Source organism: Thalia democratica, chromosome 7 (assembly GCF_965202585.1).
Source record: "Thalia democratica chromosome 7, ktThaDemo2.hap1.1, whole genome shotgun sequence".
NCBI classification, from domain to species: Eukaryota; Metazoa; Chordata; class Thaliacea; order Salpida; family Salpidae; genus Thalia; species Thalia democratica.
The window spans coordinates 50352083-50377321 of NC_139171.1; the positions used below are offsets into that span (position 1 = coordinate 50352083).

Genomic DNA, 25239 nt, shown 5'->3' on the forward strand with positions numbered 1-25239 from the left:
TACAAACATATAAAGGAATACATTAATGTCTTAAAAGAAAACACAATAAAAGTTATCAAAAATTAACAACAATACATTAGTCAATAATTTACTACACTATTTTAATTAAACTGTATGGTTTATAAAGACAAACAAACGAATTTTTTTTTCGTCACGTACAAATCGCTTAATTTTAAACTTAAAAAAGTAATAAACACAAAATTTCCAGTGCAACGTAAAATCACTTAATAACACAAGATTCAACTGCATCCGATCGAAGTTCTGAAACTTTCCAGCTCAGATGTCTACTGAGAGCTGCGTTCGCTTTCCAAGGGAAGCTTTTTCGTCTCTGCACGCCGACGGAGGTGAGTGCTTTGTGTGCCTCAAGAAATATAAGAATATAGATTAAAAATATATCAAAGGCATAGTGTTAGTATTATGCAACTGGTTGTAAAAATTTCATGTTTTCAATATTTAATTTTTTTTTGAAAGTATTTAAATACGCATATTTTTGTAAGTTCGTATTTCAATCTAGATGTTTGTGCTGAAAATGTTCTTATCGTATTAGTGTATGAACAAAACAATATGTCTATCGCATCAAGATTTTATTATAGAAATAAAAACTTTTATGTACACTTTTAAGCATAGCAGTTTTTATTTTGTCGACAGGGTTAATCTTTAATTTATACGACAAGCGCTTAATTGAAAAAGTAAACAAGTAAAAGTTTTAAATGGTTATTTAGAAATTTAGATAAAATTTATAAGCAAAACATTATGACAGAAAAACTAAATAATTATAATATGACTGTAAATACTTTTAACTTATAACTATTCCGTACTTAAAATTTACAACCGACCGTGGCTTTTATCTACTTTAAATACTTTTTAGGGACAAACAAAATTCCAAAAATAATATTCAGTTAAATAACAAGGTTTTAATCAAAATTTTGACTGTAATCATACTTCAAACCGACTTTAAAGCACATTTGTTTACTGATTGGTAGCTGCAGACTTGAATAATTAATTGTTTTTCTTTTTAATCTGCTTTGTGTATTTACCAAAGTGTTTGTACAGCAGGTGTCTCGGTTTAAACTATGTTAGTAAAGTAAATAGCATTTAATCAGTTAATTATAGAAATCGCTATCAGTTTAAAATAGTACAAGCGTTATTTCATTTGATAATCACTCTTTATCAGAACAATAGTAAATGTAGTGAAAAAATGTTAACACAAAATAAATAGTTATTTTAGATCAATCTGTTATCATTTAAGTTGCGATATATTCTAAAAGAGTAGCTTTTTTTTTATGTGTACTTTAACTAAAGTAAAAAAATCAATAACCACACAAAAAAGTCCTTAGTATAAAGATTTGCACAAAGCTAGAAAATTAAAAAAAATGTTTTAGATTAGTTCTGTTTAGACTTTAAAAAAAAAAAAAAAAAAATATTTGTATATTTATTTTTTCTAATGGGTTGGTTGATTTAAAACAAAGAGCAATTAAAATATATCTTAAGTTAATTTTTTGAATTCCAAAGCACTTTTACAGCTATTCTTTTCTTATAAATAACATTATGTAATGTAAAGCTTTGACAAGTAGAAGTAAAAATATTTTTTTTGTTAATTTATAAAATTTTAATAAAGAATTTATGTATGTTTTGTAAAAAAAGAAAGAGATTTTTTAAAATTACATTCATTTTTACTAAATAAAAATTAAGCAAAAAAATACTGAAAAATCGTAGTTATTATAGTTTAACATAAACTAGAAAAACTAAAATTAATCAAAAGGGATCTTAAAACTCAATTACATCTCTGATCTTTTTATAATTAAAGATGAAACTTTTACAAGCCGGAAATTAAAAAAAAGTATGTTTGACTAAAACCATTATAATTAAGCCGTCATAAGTCGCAACCACAATCTCAGATCTGTAATCGCACCGTAAACATTTTATTTACCTTCAAACTTAAAACCATGCTTCAAAATATTGCTTACAATGTAGTGATTGTTTATAACTTATATTTTAAGTTTTCAGTTGCAAAAACTGTTTTCTTATAAATATAAAGACTTGTATTTGAACAAAAAGTTTTAAACAGCTACAATTACTTAGTAAAATGCTAATAAGAATTTTCACATACTCACCTTACTTGTCCATACTAATACAGCTTTTAAGCATCTGGAAAAACTTTAATTTGAAAAGACTAAAAAAGTTAAGCCTTGTTCATAAATAACTTTAAGAACCTGACAAAAAAGGTTGAATCATTCTACTAGACAATGTTTATTTTTGTCTATTGAATACTTGAGAAGAAGACGTTTGCGTTGCTTCGCACATTCTTAAAACTTTTTGTTCAAGTAAAACTCTTTTTTTTTTGTTATTTGTATTTAATAATATATTTAATAACAATATTTTAATCTACTTAAGTTTAGTACTTAAAAAATTCATTTAAAAAAAGTAACAGAGAACAGTAAAATTGGACTTTATGTTATTAAACAAAGGAAATTAAAATAGAACTTTGAATATATTTAAAAGTTTTTCTAAATTATAATATAAAAAATTCAGAAAATAAAAGAACATTAAACTCTGTACAAAAATAGTTTAATTTTTTTTGAGACTATAACATCAAAAAAGTTTTTTACTAACTACAGTCAAATGCAAAGTTACGGCAGTATGTGCAAGTTATGCGTTAAGACTAACAAGAAACTAATTTAGTCACAATGTAAAATAATCAATATCATTACAAATTAAGACTAAATATTTTCTCGTCTCCATTAAAATTTAAATTTTTAAAAATATACAACCTTAAAGATCTTATAGTTTAATAAATTAAGGGTAGGCAACTTTCCTAGTTTGCAGACCAAATTTCTCGGAAAAAAATCTTTTGCGGGCCTGTTTGTTAATATAAGTCATCGCGGACCGCTTGGATTTACAGGGTAGTAATACTAAATAAAGAGCATATTTCAAAACATTATTTTAACGATTTCAAATTAATTTACTTTATACAAGTTGTTCTTAAACAAAAAGTATGTGTAAGGTCATAAAATTCTGCTTGTTGTTTCTTACGTTGCCTACCCTTATTTTATAGGGAAAAAAAAAGAATTTAAAAAATATGTCAAGTTATTTAAATAATTTTGAATTGGTAGAATCCTTTTAAGCTTTTTTGTTAAATAAAAATCTTACTATTTTTATATATCACTATTATTTAAAAGTATCTTGACTACAAAACCGAAAGAAAAACTATTTTTTGAGTAAAACATATAGTAACATGTTTTATAAGCTGCTATCAAAATAAAAGTTCTTGTATACTCTAAAAAAACATCATACTTATAGTACAAGTGTACCTAGCTTTACTTCTGGCTTTGATAAAAAATCATTTAATATAAACAGCAGAAAACTCGCTGTATAAATATGGATGCATTAATATTGTAAAACAGCCTAAGGGGACCTTTGAGTTTATTCACACACTGAAAGTCTCTCGTCGTTTCTTATGGCAGCTCATTTCTTTCTTTATCTGAACTTTTCGGCCATGCTTCCAAAGATAAAAGAGTCACAAAGTAGAAAAGTAAGATAAACAGCGTTTAGTTCCGCCACAGTGCTTAGAAAATAATAGATAGTTCAGTAGAAAGTCAGAGCATTGCGAGATTTTGCCAAGAAAGGGAATTGAAAGCCGTTTAGCAAATCAGTAGTATTAAGCTTAGAAAAAGTTTGTAGATTAAAGTTTTATATATGTAAATTAGTAGAGTTATATTAGTTAAGTTTCAAAGGATCGTTTTAATAGTTGCATGAGTTATTTTTAATGAAAGATTGTTTGAATTTTGCTCTTTGAAGATAAAACAGAAAACAAAAGCTTTTATTTTTGTAAAGTCCAAGTTTAGTTTTATGATACTTAAAATATATAAGAAGTTTTTTATTAAAACTAATCTTAAAAAGAATATCTATTAAACAACTTAATAAGTTTCCTTATAACCTTGTATACATCTCTTTACATCCTTTTATTCGTTCTAAAAACTCGTTGATTAAGATGGATTAAAGAGCTGTATTTTACAACAACATAAGTGCAAACAGTATTTTTTTTAAAGTATTGTGAACCTTACATCTAGTTGACTATAAAATATAAATCGTAAACAACAAAAAGCTCTGTTTAAAGTTCTAAATTCCATGTTTCGTGTCGAATGTTTATCACTTATTATAAGTGTATTAATGTTGCACTTTATAGCGTGAAAACAGGCAATCACTCCATTGTTGGAAAGTAGTCAAAGTTGAATAAAACAAACAAAAAGTGCCATAAAACTAACCCAGTTCCCACGGATTAAAAGTAATTTAGATGTTTAAGGTAGTCGTAAAAAAGACGCTTGTGCGGCTCAAGTTGTAACTAAGATTTATTGAAGTTTACACAAACAAGAAAAAGGTACCTTGCAGATCGTGATATAACTTTTTCTTTAAAATTTCGCGAAATAAATTTTTTTAAGTTGACTGTAACATACTTACATTTTTGTTAATTTGTTTAAAGCAAAACTGCTGAAAAAAATTGTTTCAAGTAGTAGTACACAAAGTTGTATGTTATTGCAAAGTAACCAAGTTTTATTGTGAAAAAGTAAACAACATCAATACCAGCGTCGAGATTTAACAAACAAAGCCACATAAACAAACAAGCGTTATCTGCAGAGTGTACTTGATAATGCAGCTAGCGCACACAGTTTAATCCGAAAAATATCTGAAATTTTATACTAATAAAACAAACCTCCGACTGAACTAACAAATACGGTTGTTTATTTAACAAGGAATAACAGCTTAATTTTTCGCCATATTTTCTAGCCAAACACAAACAAAACTGGTTTTTTAATGCAAAGCTGAATGTATTTCAAAATGATTTATAAATGTAAAAATAAAGACAACAACGCTTAATTGCTAATACAAGTTTAAAAAATATATATAAAAAAAATTATAAATAAATTACAGTGTGAAATAAATTAAGTTTTTCAATATTTGGCGAATTAAACAAAAACTGTATTCTATTTAATACAAGCTTGAAATTGTTTTATTGGATTCTAAAAAAAATTTATACAACTGCCTGGAATAAAAAGTAAACAAAAACATTGCAGAATTTAAAAAATGATAAATAAAAAGTTTTTCACCAGTCCCCTTTTAAGCCATATCTATAAACACACTGTTGCAAAATAAAGCACTGCGGCCTTTGAACGCCGATTTAGTTACCAAATCAGTTTCAACAGAAACCTGCCAACTAGTTATTAGCTGACCATATTAGCCGATGATCACTCGCTAACTACCATCGTAAATTAAAGCGATTCATCCTAATCGCGAAAGTTTACCGACTTGTTTTGATTAAGTTTTTTTTTTCTACCTGCGCTCCATCGAGATACAAACGGAAAGACGGCAATATATGGCAAGCATGGCCCGAGGGTACTGCCGATGTCTTATTTTGGTAGTACTGAGTTTTATCAAAATACATTTAACTGCGCCCAAGTTAAACGCCGACAGTAAAGTTCGGCAAAAAGTTCAAAAAAAAACGTATTTGAGACGAAACGAGCTTTGTTTTTGGACTTTTTGGAATTTTTTTGAAGCAGACTGCTGGTACATGTTAATTATTTTTATTGCCGAATAGCTTCCTGTTTATGTCTAAAGGAATTGAGATTTTTGTAGGTCAGTAAAAAGCTTTGTTTTTTAGGAATAAACTATCACTAGTTACTTTTTTTTGTAATTTAATTTGCGGCTAATAAACTAGTTTTGAATACTACAAATTGAAAAAAAAAACTCCATTGCATACAATTAAAATATCATTTTGTTGGAACTCTATACTAGTCTAACTAGTGTTTTGTTTATATTTTAATTTATTATAAAAACATAGACAGAGAACCGATAAGTTTAGCTTTATTTAACTTTTTTTTTAGTTTAGGAAAGTCATGTTAATAATTGACAAAAAATCTTTTTATGTTAATGGAGTGCAAATTACTTTAATCAACATGTTAAGGAGAAAAAAAATTGACACAGTTTTACTTAAATAAATAATAATAATAATATTGTTAAATTTCTTGTTTAAATTTTTGTAAAGACAATTCAAAAAAGACAAAAAGTATAATTAAATTATAAAGAGTTTAAAAGTACATAAAATGGAGTATGAGTATTACTTTATTTAAAGTACATTATCGTTTTAAATTCAAACAGAAGTTTTTTGTACTTAGCATTATTTTTTTACCAACAAAAAACTTTAGCTACGAATTGTTAAAAAAAAATTGTTTTTTTATGCAGGCCCGTACGCGGATGTAGGTATCATACTAATTATCAGTTTTTGTAATCGTTGGTTTGAAAACATGTTTTTATATTTTAAATAAACCTTAGAACGTTCAATCGTAGTTTTCTAACTAGAACAAATTTGCTACATAGGTTATTTTATAAACAAAAACTATAGAAAAACAATTGTGAACAATGTGATGTAACCACTCAACCTAGATAATTTCCATGCGCTTAGTCATTATGCATATACTTTCGGAACAATCCGTGTGTGTTTGTTTGTTTTGCGAATAACAGGATAATAGAGAAGTGCATAATTTACTATCAGGTTTAATGTCGTAAATTGCAATCGCCTGCCAAAAAAGTTTTCAGCAAACAATTTTAAAGTGAGATAAATCGAAAAAAAATACACGTAGTCCCATTTAATACATTGCAATTAAAAAATGAAAATGTTGGTAAAAAAGTTTCGGGTTGAGGGTAAAAATGTTTTTTAGGTAAAATAATTAGTTTTCAGAATGAAATTTTAACTTTTATGTTTATGTACTTTAGTTTAATTGTTAAAACTTTTTATATAAAACTTTGTTTAGAAAATGTTATGAAATCAGTATTTTGTCATTAGTTAAAATAAAATGGAGACATTAAATATTGAGTCAAATCAGCATCTAGATATAGTTTCTCCGTTCAAAACTTTCGAAGGTTTATAGTTGTATTTATAATTGTATAGGCTTAGTAGTGTATTAATTTATATATTTTCCATAGTATACCAAAGTTAATATTGTATAATATGTTATCTAGTGTTTGCAAAAGATAAATTAAAAAAATAAAAATTAATTTTTGTACGTTCATATAAACGATCCAATTTAAAAGTATAGCTTTATTTGAGAATAGGTATAAGCAATACTCGAAACTTGAAGAAGATAAACCATAATGATCTTTAGATCATGGGGTGTTATGATCGATTATTGATGTTTGTTTCTAATTCACTAATATGCTGGTTAACGAAGTATATTCAATCCGAATTTAATTAGATAGTTTTACAAAGCGTTTAAATTTCGGCTTTCAACAGAAAAAATTGTTAAACACTTTGTGAAATCGTCTAATTGAAATTTTATGGGAAAATTTCAAAAGTCAATAAACCAGTAGTAAAACAACTTTAAACTATTATAATAAGCTAATAATATATATAATTATATATTAAACTGTATATTTATCATAAAAGCTTTAATAAGTTATTTAGATGTCTTACTCTAACAGGTAATTAGTTTACTGAAAAATTTATAAGTATTTTTGTAGTTTTTGTTCGTTTGATTTATATTTTTTTGAAAAACTTATTCTGTTTGGGATTTTGTAATTTTTTACTCCTTTAATTAAGTTAAAGGAGTTTTACCAAACTCTTAATTAGTTTTTAAGAACTACGCATGCCAAACATTTTTATCTAGAATTAAACAAATGAATAGTTTTTTAGTTTTATACAAACTGCTCATTAGCAAAACTTGTTTAAAAGTCATAGCTCTAAATATGTGTTGCGCTAAAAGTTTACGAAGTATGAAGCTAATAATATCTAAACTTAATTATTAAACTGTTAATTTTTTTCTAAATGTTCTAAAAATTAACTTAAATGTGTATTTCTATCAAATAAGTAGTTTACTACACACTATTCGTATAAATACTAAATTACTATTTATGCAATCTACTATATTATTGATATATGATAAATATGATTATCTTAATCAATTTTGTTAGAGTTATATGCTTCGCAAGACTAACTCAACTAGTAGTTTTCAACTAAATATCACTTTAATAAAGGTAAAAGAAAGTTTAACAAACTTTCAAATTTTTTTAAAGAACTACGCTTGAAAAGAATTGTTTACCTAGAATTATACAAATATGATTTTTTTTACTTTTGTAAATAAAGATAACTAGCATAAGAGCATTTAAAAGTCATAGTACAACCTATGGGTTGTGCTAACAGTTAACAAAATGAAAACATATTTCCGCCGTGGAAGTTTTCAATAACTCATATGTTATTTAAAATAATACTTTTTTGAACAAGTTGTCGCTATAAAGATTTAAAACTTCACAATTCACCGAATTTATAATAGTCGATTTTTAACGCAGATGATTTATTGGGTTCTGCTGGAACTATGGACCTTGAACTAGATGATATTTTGTCAAAAACCGGCGAATTGTGAGTTGTACTTTATAATGTTATACGATTTGAGTAAATTTACTATGTTTCTTATAATTGAAACAGCCCGCTGGATAGCAATTGTGGTTACCAGAACAACACGCAAGTAGGTCACCCCAACAACAATGTTTGCAACTTGCAGTTACACGGAGGTCAGCACGTTGATGAACAGCAGAAAAATCAGAGTAAGTTGCTAAAGAGCTATACAAGCTTAAAAAAGTTTAAAACAATGTTTTGTTAATATTTGTATTTGTGCTCCAAAGAGATCAGCTGTAGCTTTAAAAACAAATTCATTTTTAAATTAGGTAAGTTATGAACTTTAAGCTTGTTTTCAATTTTTAAAGATACACAAACATTTTTCTCGGAAATAAATATGTAACTTTTGTTTTCAAACTGAGTTTGTTACGAAATTTTGCGTGTCGATGATTTAACTGTGTAATCTAATTGCTAAGTAAACATTTCATGAGAAGTAGTAAACTAATTAAACTGAACTTTCCCAAGAAACTACGACACAAATCAGAAATAAATTTAAATTCGAAATGTTTGTTTTCGGCAAGTAGTTTATTTTCTTTAAACATTGTATTAAAACATAAAAATACATTGTTTTTCTAGTATTTGAAACAATGTTGTTTCCTTTTTCTTTTATAAAAATAAATGAAAGTATTTATTTATTTACTTTGCTCATTCTTATTATCCTAAAACGCATAAAAAGTCTAAAAGTTATTTTAAACATTTTTAAATACAAAAACTATCTAATTATGGTTGAGTATACAGTATCATAATATATAACTTTAAATTTATGAAAAAAAACACATGATAAACACTTAGATATTTCTAAGTATATTTATCATAAAAAATGCTTAATAAAACATCAAATTTAGTTAGTGAACTATGTGTACAGTTTTTTGTTATAGATTAAAGTTGCAAAACTTGATAATGTGGTACAGCTATGATATGCTTTATAACTGAAAACGCAATTTTTTGTAAACTAATCTACACATGATAAACCTTAATTTCTTTATTACTTAACGAAATATTTTAGCTAACATGTACAACAATGCGAATGGTGTTTACAACATGCAACAGTTCAAACAAACAGACCAGAGGCACCATTTAAACAACAAGTTAGTTTTTACTGCATAATTTCAGCTTATTTTCCCCTAAAACAGTTTAAATACGTATCTAGATATGATATAAAACACTTGATTCATTTTAGTACAAAATGGTGCTAGTACTATGTACTTAACTTGTTAAAACTAAAAAAAGGACAGTAACAGTTCTAAATAAATTCAGTTAGAAAACATTTGATCGAAACTTTACAAATTTTACAGCGGATTCAAAGCAAGTTTACCCGACTCGCCTCCCGACTCTAGTTCGGAACCGCCCTACTCCCCTCAACAAGTGTTGACAGGTTGATTTGTGTTATTATTACTTCGTTAACATGGAACAATACATTTTATTAAAGTGCATGTTAAAGTCACGTGCAGTTTACTGTTACCACATGATACAATGAAGATCAGATAGGTTAAAGCAAAAGTTAATAAAAATTAAAGCCTCGTGTTTATTAATGTTTTTAATTTCAGCACCGATGCAAGGGTTCAACGGCCAGCAGAACAACTACATCAACAGCTACCACCAGCAGAAAATAAACGACAACCACACCTCCCCCAGGCTGCACCAGAACCCCCCCGAAAACAACTACTTCCCCTCCCCTGCCCCCCACCGAAACGAAAACCTGTACAATGCAGTTCAGCAAAGGGGAAATACCCAGAACAAAAACGAAATTTGCATGAGGCCCATGCAGGGTCTATTGAACCACGAGTTTGCCGTTCCAAACAGTTAGTTTGCTGTTTTTATTTATTTTTTATTATGAAATGTAATTTTTATTATAAACTGATTTTGTATTTTTGTCCTTGTGTTTTTTTAGATGAATCTTTAGACATATAATACAACCATTAAACTTTTGCTGCTTGATTTTTTGACTTGCATAGTTTATTTTTATCTAAAACCTTCCACCTTGATAAAAATTAAAAGTTAGCGCTCCAATCGTTTTCTGAATGTTTAAAAGTATACAACTTCTTTCAGTTAACTTTATAATGGAATAAGTTAACATTTTCAAGTTAGTATAGTAAAATTTATAAAATTCGCTTTAAAGAAAAAAAAAATACAGGTCAACACGCTTACGAAAATACTGGTTTTCACGAAAGCTACCCAGAAGCGATTGCGAAAGCGCCACAAAATAACAACATACAAAACAACGATAAGAGCTCCAGGCAGGAGGCGCAAACAAACTTTAACCTCTACAAACGAGGGTTAGTTCTCTCTAGAAAAGTATGATTTTGAAAAGAAACCCAGTGAAGCTTGAGATCGTTTTAATAAAAATTAAAACCAACTTGTATAAGTGTTGTTAAATTCTAACAGAAGCGGTCCAATATCCAAAAAACGAAAAATATCAGAGCCGAAAAACACGCTGGAGCAGCTGAACGCCTCTCTGTTGAGTCAGAAGTACAACGAAACCAACCAGCCGCCAATAAAACTCGAGCCAGGTTGAAGCTTAAACAGTATAAAGAGTTATTATTCAAAAGTATTCAAAAAAAGTTTATTCAAAAGCTGAAGTTAACCAATCGAAACTTTCCAGGTTCGCAGAAGTCCGCGAGAAGCAACCGGCAGAGAAACGCGCCGCAAGTGGGCTACTGCAACAACAGCTTCGAGCTGGTGGAGCCCCGCAACCAGGCGGCCCCGATGCCGCAAGTGCCCGCCATACCGACCGCCAACTACATACAGCTGTCGCGGACCATGGGCGGGCACCACTACAGGCCCGGCGGAAGAAAGAACGGCCACGACCACAGGATGGACCACTTGAAGATGGCTTTCGACGGGCCGGGCGGTCAGAGCCAGGTGATCAAGTGGGCGCCGTTCAGGCCGCAGGTGTGGCACAAGCTGTTCGACGCCAACGGCATTGAGCTGTGAGTTGTGAAAACTAGTAAAAGTTATTATCGTGTTCAAACTTTCTTTATTTAGTTTTATTTTCAAGTATGAAGACTTTTTGTCAGTTGTTTTTTTTCAGTTGCCCAATAAACTATCGTGTTGATGCCGACAAAGGTTTCAACTTTGCAGTTTCAGACGACACATTCGTTTGCCAGAAGAAGAATCATTTTCAAGTAAGCTATTATCTTAGTTGATAATTTAGATTTAGTGTGATTGCTTTATCTACTGCTATAGAAATCAGACAAAGTTTATTTTTAATAGGTGAGTGTTTTAGAAGACAAAAAGTATATATAATTGTAGTTTTTGTCTAACAGGTAACTGTTCATATTGGAGTCACAGGACACCCATGTTTCATTAAAACTCCAGACAACAGATTAAAAAGAATAGACAACTTCAACATAAACCTTTATGGAGTAAAGGTAGATAAACACCTATAAAGACAACTTTTATCAATATCTAAAAATTATCTAAGAGTTAAAGTTTACTAATAATTAATTACAACTTTTTTTAATTAAATTTTTTATTATCTCTAATTAAGATTAATATTTGTTTTTATTTCAACTTATTTGAACAGTACGAAAGCACCAGCCAGACAATTTCAATCGAACAGTCGCAATCCGACAGGAGCAAGAAACCCTTCCACGCCGTAAAGTACGTTTTTTATCAATGCGTTTAATACTTTAAAATTTAAGCCGACTAAACCTTTGTAAACTTCAGATGCGATTTACCCGGAGACAAAGTGACGAAGGTGACGATCGGCCGCCTTCACTTCAGCGAAACGACGACAAACAACATGAGGAAGAAGGGAAAGCCGAACCCGGACCAGAGGTTTGTTTTCCATTCGTTTGATTTCACGCTGCTACGTAACAAATCAAGCGTGACGGTCGGAAACTTACAAGTTTTCACAAGCAATGAGCTTGTACGTAATTTGCATTTTATACACTTTTAAACAAAATTCAAAAAAAATTTGCAGGTACTTTATGTGTGTGGTTGGATTGAACGCGGAAGTTGAATCGAAGAGCTACGTGCTCGCGGAGCAAGCCACTGAGAAGCTGATTGTGAGGGCAAGCAACCCCGGTCAGTTCGATCAGGACGATATCCAGTGGCAGAGGTCCCATATGCCCGATGCTATCTACCACCAGGTATTTTAAGTATTAATTTGATGCGAAAACTTCATACTTTCTTTTATTAACTTAATTTTGTTTAGTTTTAGTTTTTAGCTAAAGCTAGGTTTAAAATTTTTTTAAACTTACTTTAAATGTTAGAAACTCTTGTTAAATAAATTTTTGTGCATACTTTTCAAAACCTTTATTTTCTGTATATCATCAGGTATTTTACTTTGTTTTTTTAAAGTTAACTGCACCAACTTTATACTTTCATTTAATTTTTCAACTGTATCTAAAACAGGTGATTAGTGGTATTTTTTTTTTAAACTTCAGATGCTTTTTAAATATTAAAGTTAAATATAGTTGTTTTACATACTTAAAATGTTATAAAAATTTAAGCTTCTAATTGCCTAAAGTCCAATAATAAATTGAGTTAAATTTAATTAAAAAAAAACAATAAAAATAAAGTTATTTATGAAAGTTATCTAAGGCATTAAGGTACATTTTTTTACTACAAAAACTACTTTCAAATATTGATTAAAATATACTCTACAAAAACAAAGGGTCGAGTCGGAATAAATTACAACGATCCCGACGAAGCTCTAGTAGTGAATGGAAACATAAAAATGACTGGCCATCTCATGCAACCTTCAGATAAAAGAGCTAAACACGAAATTAAAGAGGTAGTTAGAAAAATACTTTGAATAAACGTTTAAACCTACGTTTTTAACTATGATATGAACTGGATATACTCATTTTTTCTTTAGTTCTAATTGTCATTTAAAAAAATTAAAAAACTAAACTTATACAAACTTTAATAAATGTTCTAGAAAATATGCTTCTGTGTACAAACTTTTGCTGTTATGTAAATAAACAATGTAAATAATCGATGCATGTTTTTAAAACATTACATATAGCTACACTTTAAAAATTTAAATTATGGTGTTTTTACGGTAAAATATATAGAAGTTTGGAAAAAAATTGTACTTACATACAATTTTTTTAGGTGGATACCAGCAAGCAACTCGAAAACGTGTCTAACATAAAACTTTACAACTACAAATACTCACCAGAATATGCAATGTACGCCGGAATAGATGCTGAAAGGCAGGAAACAGGTTGATTTTAAATTCTAGGTTCAAAAAAAAAACATTAAAACTACGAATTTTTTAGTCTCTTTTAATACTTTTAGCACACGAGTTATTTAAAAATTAAAATACTAAATAAAACTTCTCATACTTCAAATGAAATTTAGGTGTAATTGCTCAAGAGTTTGTTGAAGTCTTGCCGGAAGCAGTGACGGAAACCGGGGACGTGGAACTGCCGAATGGAGAAAAAATTGACAAATTTTTAGTCGTAGACAAGGTTAATTTTAACAATTGAACACAACTTTAATAAACAAGTTTTCAATGTTCATGCATAAATTGAGCAACTGATTTCAACCACAGGAAAGACTGTTTATGGAGAATGTTGGTGCAGTCAAGGAGCTTTGCAAGCTGACGGGCAACTTTTCCGATAGAATAAACGAGCTAGAGAGGTGGAACAAGAAGCTGACGAAGCACAGGAAGTTCAACGACAGTTTCCGGTCGACTTTGAGCAGTTTAAGGTGACTTGTTTGCAACCAAGAAGTAGTTTTGAGCTCGATAGCTTTGTTTTATTGTTCCAATTATATTTTGAAAAGTTGTACGGTTGATTTATAGTTCGAAATTTTATTTTTTAAATGTTTCGGAGTTAACAGCTTATAAAAGATACAGTTTCTAGCACTCATATACTTTTTTAACAATATAATTTAACTATCTGTTAGAAAATCGATGCTACAGTATAACTAAAAGCGGCTAATACTTTGAAAACTAATTAACTTACATTAGAAAAAAACACTATGAAAAAATCTCTTAGTTATTATCAAAAATGTCTTTAATTGTATTTTGATATAATCAAGAAAATATTATTTAAGAACTTTTGACTACAAAATAACAATTTGTTTAAAAGTATAAATAAAGTTTTTTTTTGCCACATTATCTGCGCCTACTTAAAAAACAAAACAAATAATGTTTTAAAACAAAGTAAAGAACGTAAGTAGGTTTAAATAGAAATTAACCAGTGGTTCCTATTTCAGTGGAATTCATACAATAAGAACGTCAGCTAACAGCGACAGCAGTTTGGCAAAAGACCTGAAAAAAACTAGTAAGAAAAATACACCGACAAACAAAAACAACAAAAACTCAAACAACAATGGTTCATCCCAGGTAAGTATATTTATAAACAGCTTACGAACAACATCTAATTACAGAAAACATTTTTCTGTCTAAACCTTATTAAATATTTTTATTTTTTCATTGTCGCCAACACAAATTTTATAGCTATGTTTTTAAACAGCATTTTTGTTGTAATGTACAAGAAGCTCAAACATGTTTTTCAACTATCTTTTTTCTAGTCCTCAGGATCACTCAATAAGAAATGGTTTTCTTGCAACAGACCTTGGAGTCACGCTCTACTAATTGCAGTCCTTATCATGGTTACCTTGTGGTAAGTTTGTTAATTGATTGATAAAACAATGTTTTGATAGCTGTTTAAAGTTAAATGCTCTTTTTTACGATGAAAATGTACACAGTTTTATCACGTGGACAGTTTTCTATATGTTACATGTTCCTAGTACACACGTTCAGGGGTAAGAATAAATAAAAGCACAAAAAAGTGCTCGGTGGCTTATGTGATATAATTACTGTAAACTTTTGTTTATTGCTTGGGTGTTATGCTTATAAGCATCTAGATATTGGTGCATGTCATTAAACTTTAATGATTACTAATTGTAGATATAGAAACAAAACTTTTGAGGAGATAATTTTTTTTTGTAAAGTAAGTCAAACAACTAATTTTAGTTTTCTGCTGTATTGAAACTTGTTTTATACTCTTTGCATGGCTTTTTTAAAATGTGCTATATAGCTTTTACTAACAAGTATGTATGTATAAACAAATTTACAACACGTCGCTTGTTTCAGCTTTGGCTTCATGGTGTATTTTTTTGTGCAACAAAACGCAACTGTAGATACCAATGGGTGAGTTTTGCTTGTAGTAAAAACATATACAACTTTTAATTGTAAAGTATAAACTATTTTTGTTTTAATGTTGTTATTGTTTTAAGTATAATAACATCTAATGTTTTTGTTTCTTTTTCAATAAATTTAGTATCTTGTGTTGAATAAAGTTATTTATAAAATTATATTAAAACAAGTCATTAACTTTTATGTAGAAATAGTAACTCACAGAAACTTAAGTTGTTCTTACTCTAACTTAAAAGTTTGCCGAAAATTTCTTATAAATATAATTTTTATATAGAAATAACAATTCACACGGTCACTCGAGTTCTGCCACTGCTCCAAACAACATAAAATTTCCAACTATAAACAGTCGATTTTCCGAGATAACCGAAGACCAGGGTCGAAAAAGTAAAACGATTCAAACACTTTTACTGTTTTTTGTTTGTTCAGTTATTTTTAACTTGCATTTTTTTACAGTACCAGTTGTGGAGTATTGTCCAACGACTATAAGCAGATGCATTCATCAAGTTCGTAATAACAACGTTAGTTTTACAAATTGAAATTGTTTTGGTTTCAAAAACATATTTATGTTTAAGCTCGTTTAAAACGGTGTATTAGTTTAAAATTAATTTAAACAACAACTTGTATATTAGGCCAGCGCAATGCAAATCCAAAACTTGTTTTTTAGAAAAAAATTCAAAGTCTCTTGACTTTTTTTAAAAGTTACAGAACTATTTTTTATTCAGAAAAATTCTTGAATATTTATTTTTGCACAGATACAGTGCTGTTCAACCAACCATATCGCGCAGAGAGACGGTTCAGTGGTGTGCCCTCGTGATTGGCTGAATCCCTTTGATCCCGATTTTATCGAAAAGTTTCAGAAGACGCATCCCGGCATTCCCATGGATAATCCCGGTAAACGAAAGGACGGAGTTGAAAATTCAAAAAGTAAGTTAATTCTAAAATTAAATTGTAAACATTTGTAAGTTTAATTGTAAAAAATAGTCTTTGAAGCTTATACCCTTATAATCATTTTTTATCTGCCGAAATAGATAAAAACTTAAATATGAATCACTCAAAACAAAAGCTGAAGTTCTGAATTTCCTAATAAAAAACTTTAAATTCAGTTTCTGTACTATCAATCTTTTTGCCTTAAAAATTTCGACTTTCTTATTTTTGTAAATCTAAACTAATATACTAAACTGTTTCGAGCAAACAAAACCTAAAAGAAAATAATAGTTTAACTCTAGTTTTAGAACAAATAAAAAAGTTCAATATTTGTTGATGTGCAAAATGAGTGTAGCTATTAAAATTTGACATAAAAAAATAATTTGATGATTAAAAAAAAGCTTTAACTTATTCTGAAATTTCCTTCTAAATAACGTTTCTTTAATAACCTTACGCAGTGTCATCGAGAATAAGACCGCACCCGACCTCAATGGTGATGACAAAGTCCAAGTTTCAGCCAGACTTTAAGCAAACACCACCGACCGCTAAGCTAACCAGAGATCGTGATTATCACTACGAAAACCCGCAGTATGACTACCTCAACCGCGACGACACCATTCAGGGGATTGACCCCCAGTCCGTCAGCCCCAAGCTGCAGGCCGTGTCCTCCGGAGGTCGCCAGAGAGCTCCGTTATACTTTGACGACGAGAACAACATTGGTGAGGGAGAGCGGTACAGGGAAAGATACAGGTATTTGCTTGCTACTGCAGCTTGTTTCGGAAAAGTAAAGTTAAACTGATTTTAAAAGTAACTTTTTTAACTTAAAACTTTAATATTTTATAAATTTTTATTTGCTATATGGTAAGTCTTTTTTTTTTTGTTATTTTGATATGCGTTGTGTTAAAATAAATAAGTTTAAAATAATAACCAAACTTTGTTTAAAGTTTTTTTAAAAAGGTTGTCGTATAAATATAGTAGTTTTTTTATCGATATAGAATTTGTCCAAAAGCTTTTAGAAATTTTATTTGCATATAACTTAATTAAAGAACAATTTACTTTTAATGAACAATTCATTTAAGTTTATATTAGTTTTGTGTTTGTCGTGAAACATAAAATATAGACTTATATTGTCTTTAATCTAGATAATATATCTAAGTCAGCTTATACAATTTGATAATTTTTGTTTGTTTTACACTTTAATCAAACGATTTTGACTATTAAAATACGTTTAAATTTTTTCTTATCTAGAAACTGCATTTTCATTTGTTTAATAACAACTTTTAAAGTTGCTGTTTGATTTATGCTTTTTTTGCACAGATAAGCTTTTAACTCATAATACTACAGGCGTTTGTTATTGCTTAATTAAAAGCATCAGTGTAAACAAACTGATAATCATATTTTATGCAAGCAAAAACAGCCTTCACCTTGTCTGTTTGCTTTTCATGCTGATTACGTAATTATCAAACGTTTGCAGGCGATCCGCCGATGAGACGAAAACGTTTCCAGTCGCACACAAAATAAATGCCATAAAAATTCTCGACCAGAACACAACGCTGAAATGTATATCGGATCCGGGACAAAGCACTCCCTACTTAAAATGGTAAGTACAATTTTAAAACACATAATTATTGTTTTTTACTAATACTTGGCCTATAATAAGTTTCGTTTATCGTTAAAAGTTAATTTAAACTTTTGAACTAAACTCCAAATTTTGTATATAACTTTAAAAAAAACAAAATAGTCAGTATTCTCTAGGTTATTCAACATACCCTATAATCTTTAGTTAGCAGAGTAATTGTTTAAAGCAAAACTAAAACTGTAAAACTCAAACAGTGAAGTGAACAAGTGGAACTTCACATACAATATTCCGATATCTCCCTTCACGCACACACCGGCCCAACTGAGCCTGAAAATTTTGTGAGTTTTTTAAACATTATTTCAAGATTCACTTTCATTACGAGGACATCGATTGTTAACAATAATTCAAAACAGCACCGAAGGCGGTTCCAAAGTGGTGCTGTGCAGTCAGACGTTGTACGAGCAGTGTTCCGGGCAATCGACTACTGTCAACGAGGCAGTGGAAGGGTTGGAAGGAGCGTCCAACGATTTCACTTTTGACATAAAACACGTGGCTGACTTTTCGATGACCGACTACAAGTTCCGCATCACCAATGTGAGATTTGTTTAATTATCGGCAGTAATATCACTGTGCTAGTATAGTTTATTTTTCTTAACTACTTTCAACTTTTAATTTAACTAATCCTTTAAAGATTATTAATTAGTTTGATTCGTCTTTAAACAAGTTTATGTACATATTAAATAGATTTACTAAAAACAACATACAATTGCTTATGAAGTTTATAGGTCATAAAAAAGGTTTAGCTTGTTTATTTGCTGTTAGCGGCAGTAATATCACTGATTAATATGATTTACACGCCTTAATTACTTTTAAGATTGAAATTAATTAACTACTTAAATCCGCTTTTAAGCTTTATTTATTAGTTTTAGTTTATAAAAACAACTTTACATCTGTATTCAAATTATAACAATTAGAATAATAACCAGAAGCTAAAACTTATAAAAATAAATAAGTAAAATAACTAAACGCAAGCTTGCACTAAAAAAGCAATAATTTACAATAAACATATGTTTAGTTGAATGAAAATGCGTGTTCGGAAGTAGAGAGCAATGAGGGGGTGAATTTTGTGGAACTCAACTTGAACTTCTACAGGGTGTGCCAGTCCGACATCAAGCACTCCAAGAAGGAAGATCAGGACTATATATTTATACCCAACAACTAAATTTTGCTTAGTTAGTACTTTTTCCGTTTAAACGACATATTGCAGTTTGAAGCCAACAAAGTGTTTTTAGTTGTGGTTTGTTTCTAAATTGATAATGTTTGAAGTTTGAGGGAACTGATTTATATGATAGCATGTCTCAAGTAGTTTTTTAAACACTACGCTTCGTTGTCAGATAGTATACGGTATCTTTTACTGCCATAAACGAACTTTGAAACATTTATAAACAAAACCATAAAAATTTTGCATGGTAACTGAAAGCAGTTTTTCTATAAAAAAAATTTCCTGTTTCAGCTTGTGAGCATTAAGATATACGTTTAAGTTTAAAAAAAATACTTTCGATATCCTTTGATTTAGAAAATTTAATACTTTAAACACAAAGCTTAAAAAGCCTACCTTTTATTTTACTTGAATGGAAATTGGTAAACGCACACTTACTTGCATATCCTTAGTAAAAGCACATAAGCTTGTATATTCGACTTGTATATCCGACGTGCACTGATAAAGAAAGCTATTTATTTTAGACACAAAATTACCCTTTGCACTTTGAGCGAACTTAAAGCAACGTTAAAAAATAACTTTCAATTTGCAATAAAACAAAAAAGCGGTTTTAGATGTTCATCGTTTAAAACTAATAAATCTTTAAAGGTTTGCACTTGATTCCTGATTTAATTCGTAAACTGATTAAATACTTATACAGTATGAATAGGTTTTTATATTAGCACACGCTTTCTGGTATTAAAACACCCTATTGAAGTTATTAGAGTGATAAAAAAATTTAAAATAATATTTAAAAAAGACCTTAAAATTTTACACTTTCTACTTGTTTTAAGAAAATTGTACAAAGTTTTACAACTTAATTTTGAAATCCACATCGGCTAAAAATGACGTATTTTTGCTGAAAATTTACACTTACTAAAATGTGCAATCAGTTTTCAGTTTTAGTTTTGTACAAATTTTATATTTGCTTTGTACTTTTTAACTTTTAAGTTTTGTTTTAAAGCATTTTAGTTTTATTAGTTGTATGTTAAAATATTTTCGCATAAATTTTATCTCGTAAAGTTCAACATAAGCCTTGTAAATTTTAAGTATTTTAAAAATTATCTAGTTTTTACGTCTTAAGAATATAATGAATTCTTTTTTCTGTGTTTTTTCGTTTAAGGGTACAAGTGCCTTAGATTTATGCGTTTTTCACTTTATTTTTCGAAAATATTTATGGTGGAAAGTATTCTAGTTATTGTATATACTTAAAAATGTGTTTTAAGTTCGTTATACCTTTATATCTCACACGTAGTATATTAAAAAAAGAAAACAAAATCAACTACAAATAAATGTACTTTTTAAATTGTTTTATGCACTTTTTGATCGTTTTTACTGTAAATAAACTTTTTTATAAACGTCTTTTTTACATAACAGTTTCAGTATGCGAGCAGTAGAACATGTGAAACTTTTACTTAAAAAACCGCATAATCACTTTTCAATACGTAATATTAACAATGTTTTATAAGTTTATTATGTCGTGAAAATATTCAAACTCTACACAAAGTATTCAAAGTTTCACTCAAGTTTGTATTTACATTTAACTTAGAAAGTATAATATTATTTTTATCCTGTACAAAAGTACTTGATTAAAAATTTTCAGGATACTAATGTACGTATAAAATTTATTCTTTTCTAAAGTGTGAAATATTACTCGATTTAAAAACTAAAAATTAAAATAGATTATAAACTTTAATTGTACTCTTAAAACTATTCATACAAAAAATGCATGACACAACAGTTTTTTTCATAATAAAAGTTGTGTTCAATATAGTAAATAAACATTAACACGTTTGCTTTATTTAACAAAAGTTGAACAAATAATGTAAAAACAAAAGTTTATATAATCAATAAAATGTGTGCATACATTAGCACTTAAGCTGTTTCGTAGCCGGAATCGGTTCCTTTGTACAAGCAACAAGCAGATATCATCCCGAATACCTTAAAAAAAAATTAAAAATGTTAATGTGTTTACAAGTAGACTGTGCATCACAGTTAGAATTTCCGCGTGGAAGTGACGCTGGCATACGCGCTTGAATAAAGTCATCGAAAAAGTGCGCAATATGAGACTTGAGAAAGTTTGTATGGTGGTATTAAATCATTTCGTAATAGTTATATAGAAGCATTACTGAAAACAACATGTGCACTTTAAACAAAAACTAAAGCAGAAATTTGTTCATAAGAATTCTTGAAATTTTTGATCATACAAGAATTATTTTCTTTTATTATCTTGACACATTTTATAGTTTTAAAAAGCTCATAAGTATAAAAATACTTTAGTTTTACAAACTGACACCTGTTTACTTAACAAACGTACTGAAAATACTTTAAGTACACAAAACAGCCAACAACACAAGCTTCGGCCTAACCTCAAGCAACAGTATTGCGATTCCGATTCCTCCGATGTAGTAGAAGTAGGTGAAAACGAATTCCTTGCATCCTCTGTCGTACAAACCGGTTTTGTTGGCTTCGTCCGCGTAACAAGCGCCCGGTATTTCTCCAGTGTAGTCTTTAGGTCCGTACCATCCGCAGCATTTTGCCTTGATTGGGTAAAAACAATCTTAAGACTTTTAACGGTATAAAATAAAGGATCTTGAGTTCATGAAATAAAAATTAGAATTTAAAAATTTTACAGTTTATGAATTTTATTACGAAAATAAGAACTCAAAAAATATTTATTTAAAATAAATTCTAGAAGAGATTTTGATTATGAATAATTTCTAAAAGTCTAATACGTAGTAGTATGATAAACTTTTATTTTAAGTAAAATGGTTTTAATTAATTTAGTAACATTTTTTTTTTTTATTAATTTACAAAAATATATGATTTTTCGCACAAAAATTTTGTGAACATCATTTTTGTTAGCTTAGCTTTTTAAGATTAAAAGATCTGTATTTTTTAATTAAATTGTCTAATAATTTTTATTTGAAGTTATACTTAAAAGTCGCTGATAAATTTGGTTTAGTAGGTATTTGAACCAAACTTTTTGAACGCTTTATTTTTGTCGTTCAATAAAAAATAACTGTTAAAAATTATTTCTTAAAAATGTTTCTTTACTTGGTAAAATTTACTGAGTATCTTTTATTGGCATAGTTAAATTCAATTACTAAGCTTTAAAAAAAAAGAAAATTTGCGTTATTAACAAAATATGCTGATAATATGTACCCCTTTTATTCATAAGATTTTTTGAATTCTTGAATAAACATAACTTTAGTTTTTTTTTAATAAAACTAATCAAAAGTTTACAGAAATATACCACTTAAGTTATTGGCACATTATTATAATATAATTAACATTTTTATTAACATCAAAACTAAAAATACTCTGTTATTGAAAATAGTTTTTATTTAATATATTTTTAAATCAAGCAAGTCTTTTAAATGTGTTATAGAAAATATAGCAATTGAAGCTTAACAAAAAATATTTTTCACTCAGATTTATATGTGCTTTTCTTAGTCTTATTTATTATGTTAGAAATTTAAGATAAATGTTTTGATAAACTTTTTTTTGATCACTTGGAGTCTTAGAAAAATAGACTACTAATTAAAACTTATCTAACTTCTAAAAAATCTCAACAATATTTAACTAGCGTAAGAGAATTTATTTGAATTATTTTTTTTTGAGTTTCTTCGAAGATAAAAATTACTAAAAAAAATTACTGATTTAGTTTTATATAAAACTTTGTAAATCATTACTATAGTACTGTTACTAAGAAAACAAATCTTCATACAATCGAGCAATTTTTTTTCCAAAACAAGAACACTAACAGTTCTGTAAAGTAAGTCTTTGAGATAGATTCATATAAAAAAGCTGCTATATAACAGTTTAAGTTATACTTTTGCAGTCTTTTTATTAAAAGCCTTCTGTTGTGTTAATAATATTTAATCTTAAGAGCTTTTTAATTTCAAACAAAAGTAAATTGTTTTCAAATAATTGAACATTTAAACTTCAATTAATAAATTTCTTATTAGTCTAAATTTCATCATAGTCATATATATATTGTTTGTGGAAATATTTGTGGAAATTTACTAATCTAATTTTTTATAACTTATAATATAACTTTATAACATTTATACATCGTGTTCATTATCAGTTCAGCAATGTTTAGTTATTAAAACTCCCACCGTCTCTATGTTTATAAATAGTTGGTTTAAAAACTTTGGTCTAAACTGAGAATAAATAAACAATAAATTCTTACATTTTTTTCTAGTGCTTCGTAATCTTTAGCGTTACCACTGTTTAGAACCTCAATTATTGCGGCATCTACTTTAGGTATGAAGATGTAATAAACAATGACGATTGCTATTTGAATGAGGAAGATAATCAACAGTACAATTCCATACTAAAAAATAAAAGTCAATTTTAGTTCTTTTGATTAAAAAAAAACACTTATAAAGAGAATATTAAAAATTTTTTACTTGAAATGATATACCTTTTTTATCTTAAACTTTTAAAAGGTTACAAAGTATATATTGCTGTCATTCAAAGAACTGTAGAACATATTTTAATTTAAACTATCTATACAATACTAAATTGTTCGTACTATTATTTCTTAACTTAAAAGTAAATAAATAATTAACATCACTTTAATGTGTATACTAAATAATTTAGGAATACACTTAATTATAAAAAATAGCTTCATCATAAACTAGATTAGTGCAAATTGTTGAAAAGTTTGCACTAAATGTTGAAACAATGTTCTGCCCATTAGGAATATTCTGTTATAGTCAGGACTAAAAGCACAACACTGTAGAAAATAAAAACAACAAGCAGGAAAACTAACAGTCATAAGCATGCACTTGCTCTCCCTGATGGCGCCGCAGCACCCGAAGAAGCCGGCAACGAGCAAGATCGATCCGACGAAGATGAACGATCCCACGACGTACTTCAGCTGGACGCCCGCAGGGAGCTGGATGGTGGTCTGGAGGAGAGCGTAGAGGCCGAGACCTATGATGCACGCTCCTCCCAGCTGAGAAAAAAAAAATTTGTTGTATATTGTATCATTCCTTTATGTGGTACTGTTAGTGTGAACAACCTGCAGTGTTTAAATCAAAAGAAAAATTTAAATATTAGCGGTGGTTGTCTTATATTTTTTTTTGTAGAAACTCTGAAGTATAACTAATCAATTTATCCTCCCAGGTACAAAAAAGTTTAACTCTTTTGTTTGTGTGTTAATGTATCATTTCTTTCTTTGTTGTGTTACTAACGTAAATCATTAACAGTTTTTTAAGTTGAAACATGTGTATATGTTTAAACGGTGGTTATTAATTGCCTTTTTTAAATTTTAAAACCTAAAGTTTAACTTTTCTGTTCATTTAATTTTAGTTGTAAAAGCTAAAAAACTAGCAAAGTGTATACATATATATATAATGTTTGTTTATAACATGCTGTATGTTTTTTGTTTAAGTTAATTATACTAGTGTTAAAGTTTTTTAAAATTTATAGAAAAAAGAAAACTGGAAAGTGAATACATAAAAATGCTTTTTAGAGACTTTTAAGTAAAGTTAATCGCTAAATAAAATAAACTATAAACAGTTTTAAATTTAAAGTGTTTATAGAATAGCTTTAACAATAAATCAAACTCAAAAAAGTTTTTTGTTCACTCTTACGATAAGCACAGCTGACTAGACTAACTCTATAGTATTTGAAACGTGATAATTTTTGAAACTGCTTCCTAATACTTTTACAGTAATTAAAAACAATTATAAACACTATAATAACATTTATAGACTGTTTAAAAATTTTTTTATTCTTCTTTAAAACAATGTGTCAAACAAATAAAAGTTTTATGCTATTTTTTATATTAATAAAGTGCAAAACTTACGAAAAAAAGAAAGTTAAAAAAGAAGACGACATACTTCCAACAATTCAAACAATCTGACTTCATGTTTGTAGTATTTATTAAAAATCTAAAC

General features: G+C 28.5%; 2 protein-coding genes across 2 annotated transcripts; one reads left to right on the plus strand and one right to left on the minus strand.

Annotated features, from left to right (window-relative positions):
* The first annotated feature begins 206 nt into the window (after nt 1–206).
* LOC145841746 (uncharacterized) lies at nt 207–20567 on the plus strand. Its single transcript, XM_082949100.1, has 29 exons — nt 207–344; nt 8338–8407; nt 8474–8592; nt 9450–9531; nt 9739–9818; nt 9991–10245; nt 10578–10719; nt 10829–10953; nt 11046–11373; nt 11475–11568; nt 11710–11814; nt 11970–12046; nt 12113–12223; nt 12369–12537; nt 13065–13184; nt 13508–13619; nt 13757–13866; nt 13950–14107; nt 14618–14747; nt 14936–15027; nt 15113–15169; nt 15838–15947; nt 16017–16081; nt 16316–16487; nt 16946–17237; nt 17962–18087; nt 18321–18404; nt 18480–18660; nt 19142–20567. The coding sequence occupies exons 1-29, from the start codon at nt 281–283 to the stop codon at nt 19286–19288; spliced, it is 3777 nt and encodes a 1258-aa protein (XP_082805226.1). The 5' UTR covers nt 207–280; the 3' UTR covers nt 19289–20567.
* A 530-nt stretch (nt 20568–21097) lies between these two features.
* Nucleotides 21098–25239, minus strand: LOC145840792 (tetraspanin-18-like). The gene is made up of 5 exons (XM_082948125.1): nt 25149–25239; nt 24108–24293; nt 23523–23666; nt 21694–21864; nt 21098–21265 (listed from the first exon to the last, which is right to left on the minus strand). The coding sequence occupies exons 1-5, from the start codon at nt 25209–25211 to the stop codon at nt 21200–21202; spliced, it is 630 nt and encodes a 209-aa protein (XP_082804251.1). The 5' UTR covers nt 25212–25239; the 3' UTR covers nt 21098–21199.

Coding starts and splice junctions, on each gene's coding strand:
- LOC145841746 (XM_082949100.1), top strand. CDS start 281: ATGTCTACTGAGAGCTGCGTTCGCTTTCCAAGGGAAGCTTTTTCGTCT. Junction 8,593..9,449: donor TGAACAGCAGAAAAATCAGA/GTAAGTTGCTAA, acceptor GAAATATTTTAG/CTAACATGTACAACAATGCG. Junction 15,170..15,837: donor CCTAGTACACACGTTCAGGG/GTAAGAATAAAT, acceptor ATTTTTATATAG/AAATAACAATTCACACGGTC.
- LOC145840792 (XM_082948125.1), bottom strand. CDS start 25,211: ATGAAGTCAGATTGTTTGAATTGTTGGAAGTATGTCGTCTTCTTTTTT. Junction 24,294..25,148: donor TTTTTAACTTTCTTTTTTTC/GTAAGTTTTGCA, acceptor TTTTTTTCTCAG/CTGGGAGGAGCGTGCATCAT. Junction 23,667..24,107: donor GCAAGTGCATGCTTATGACT/GTTAGTTTTCCT, acceptor TTTATTTTTTAG/TATGGAATTGTACTGTTGAT.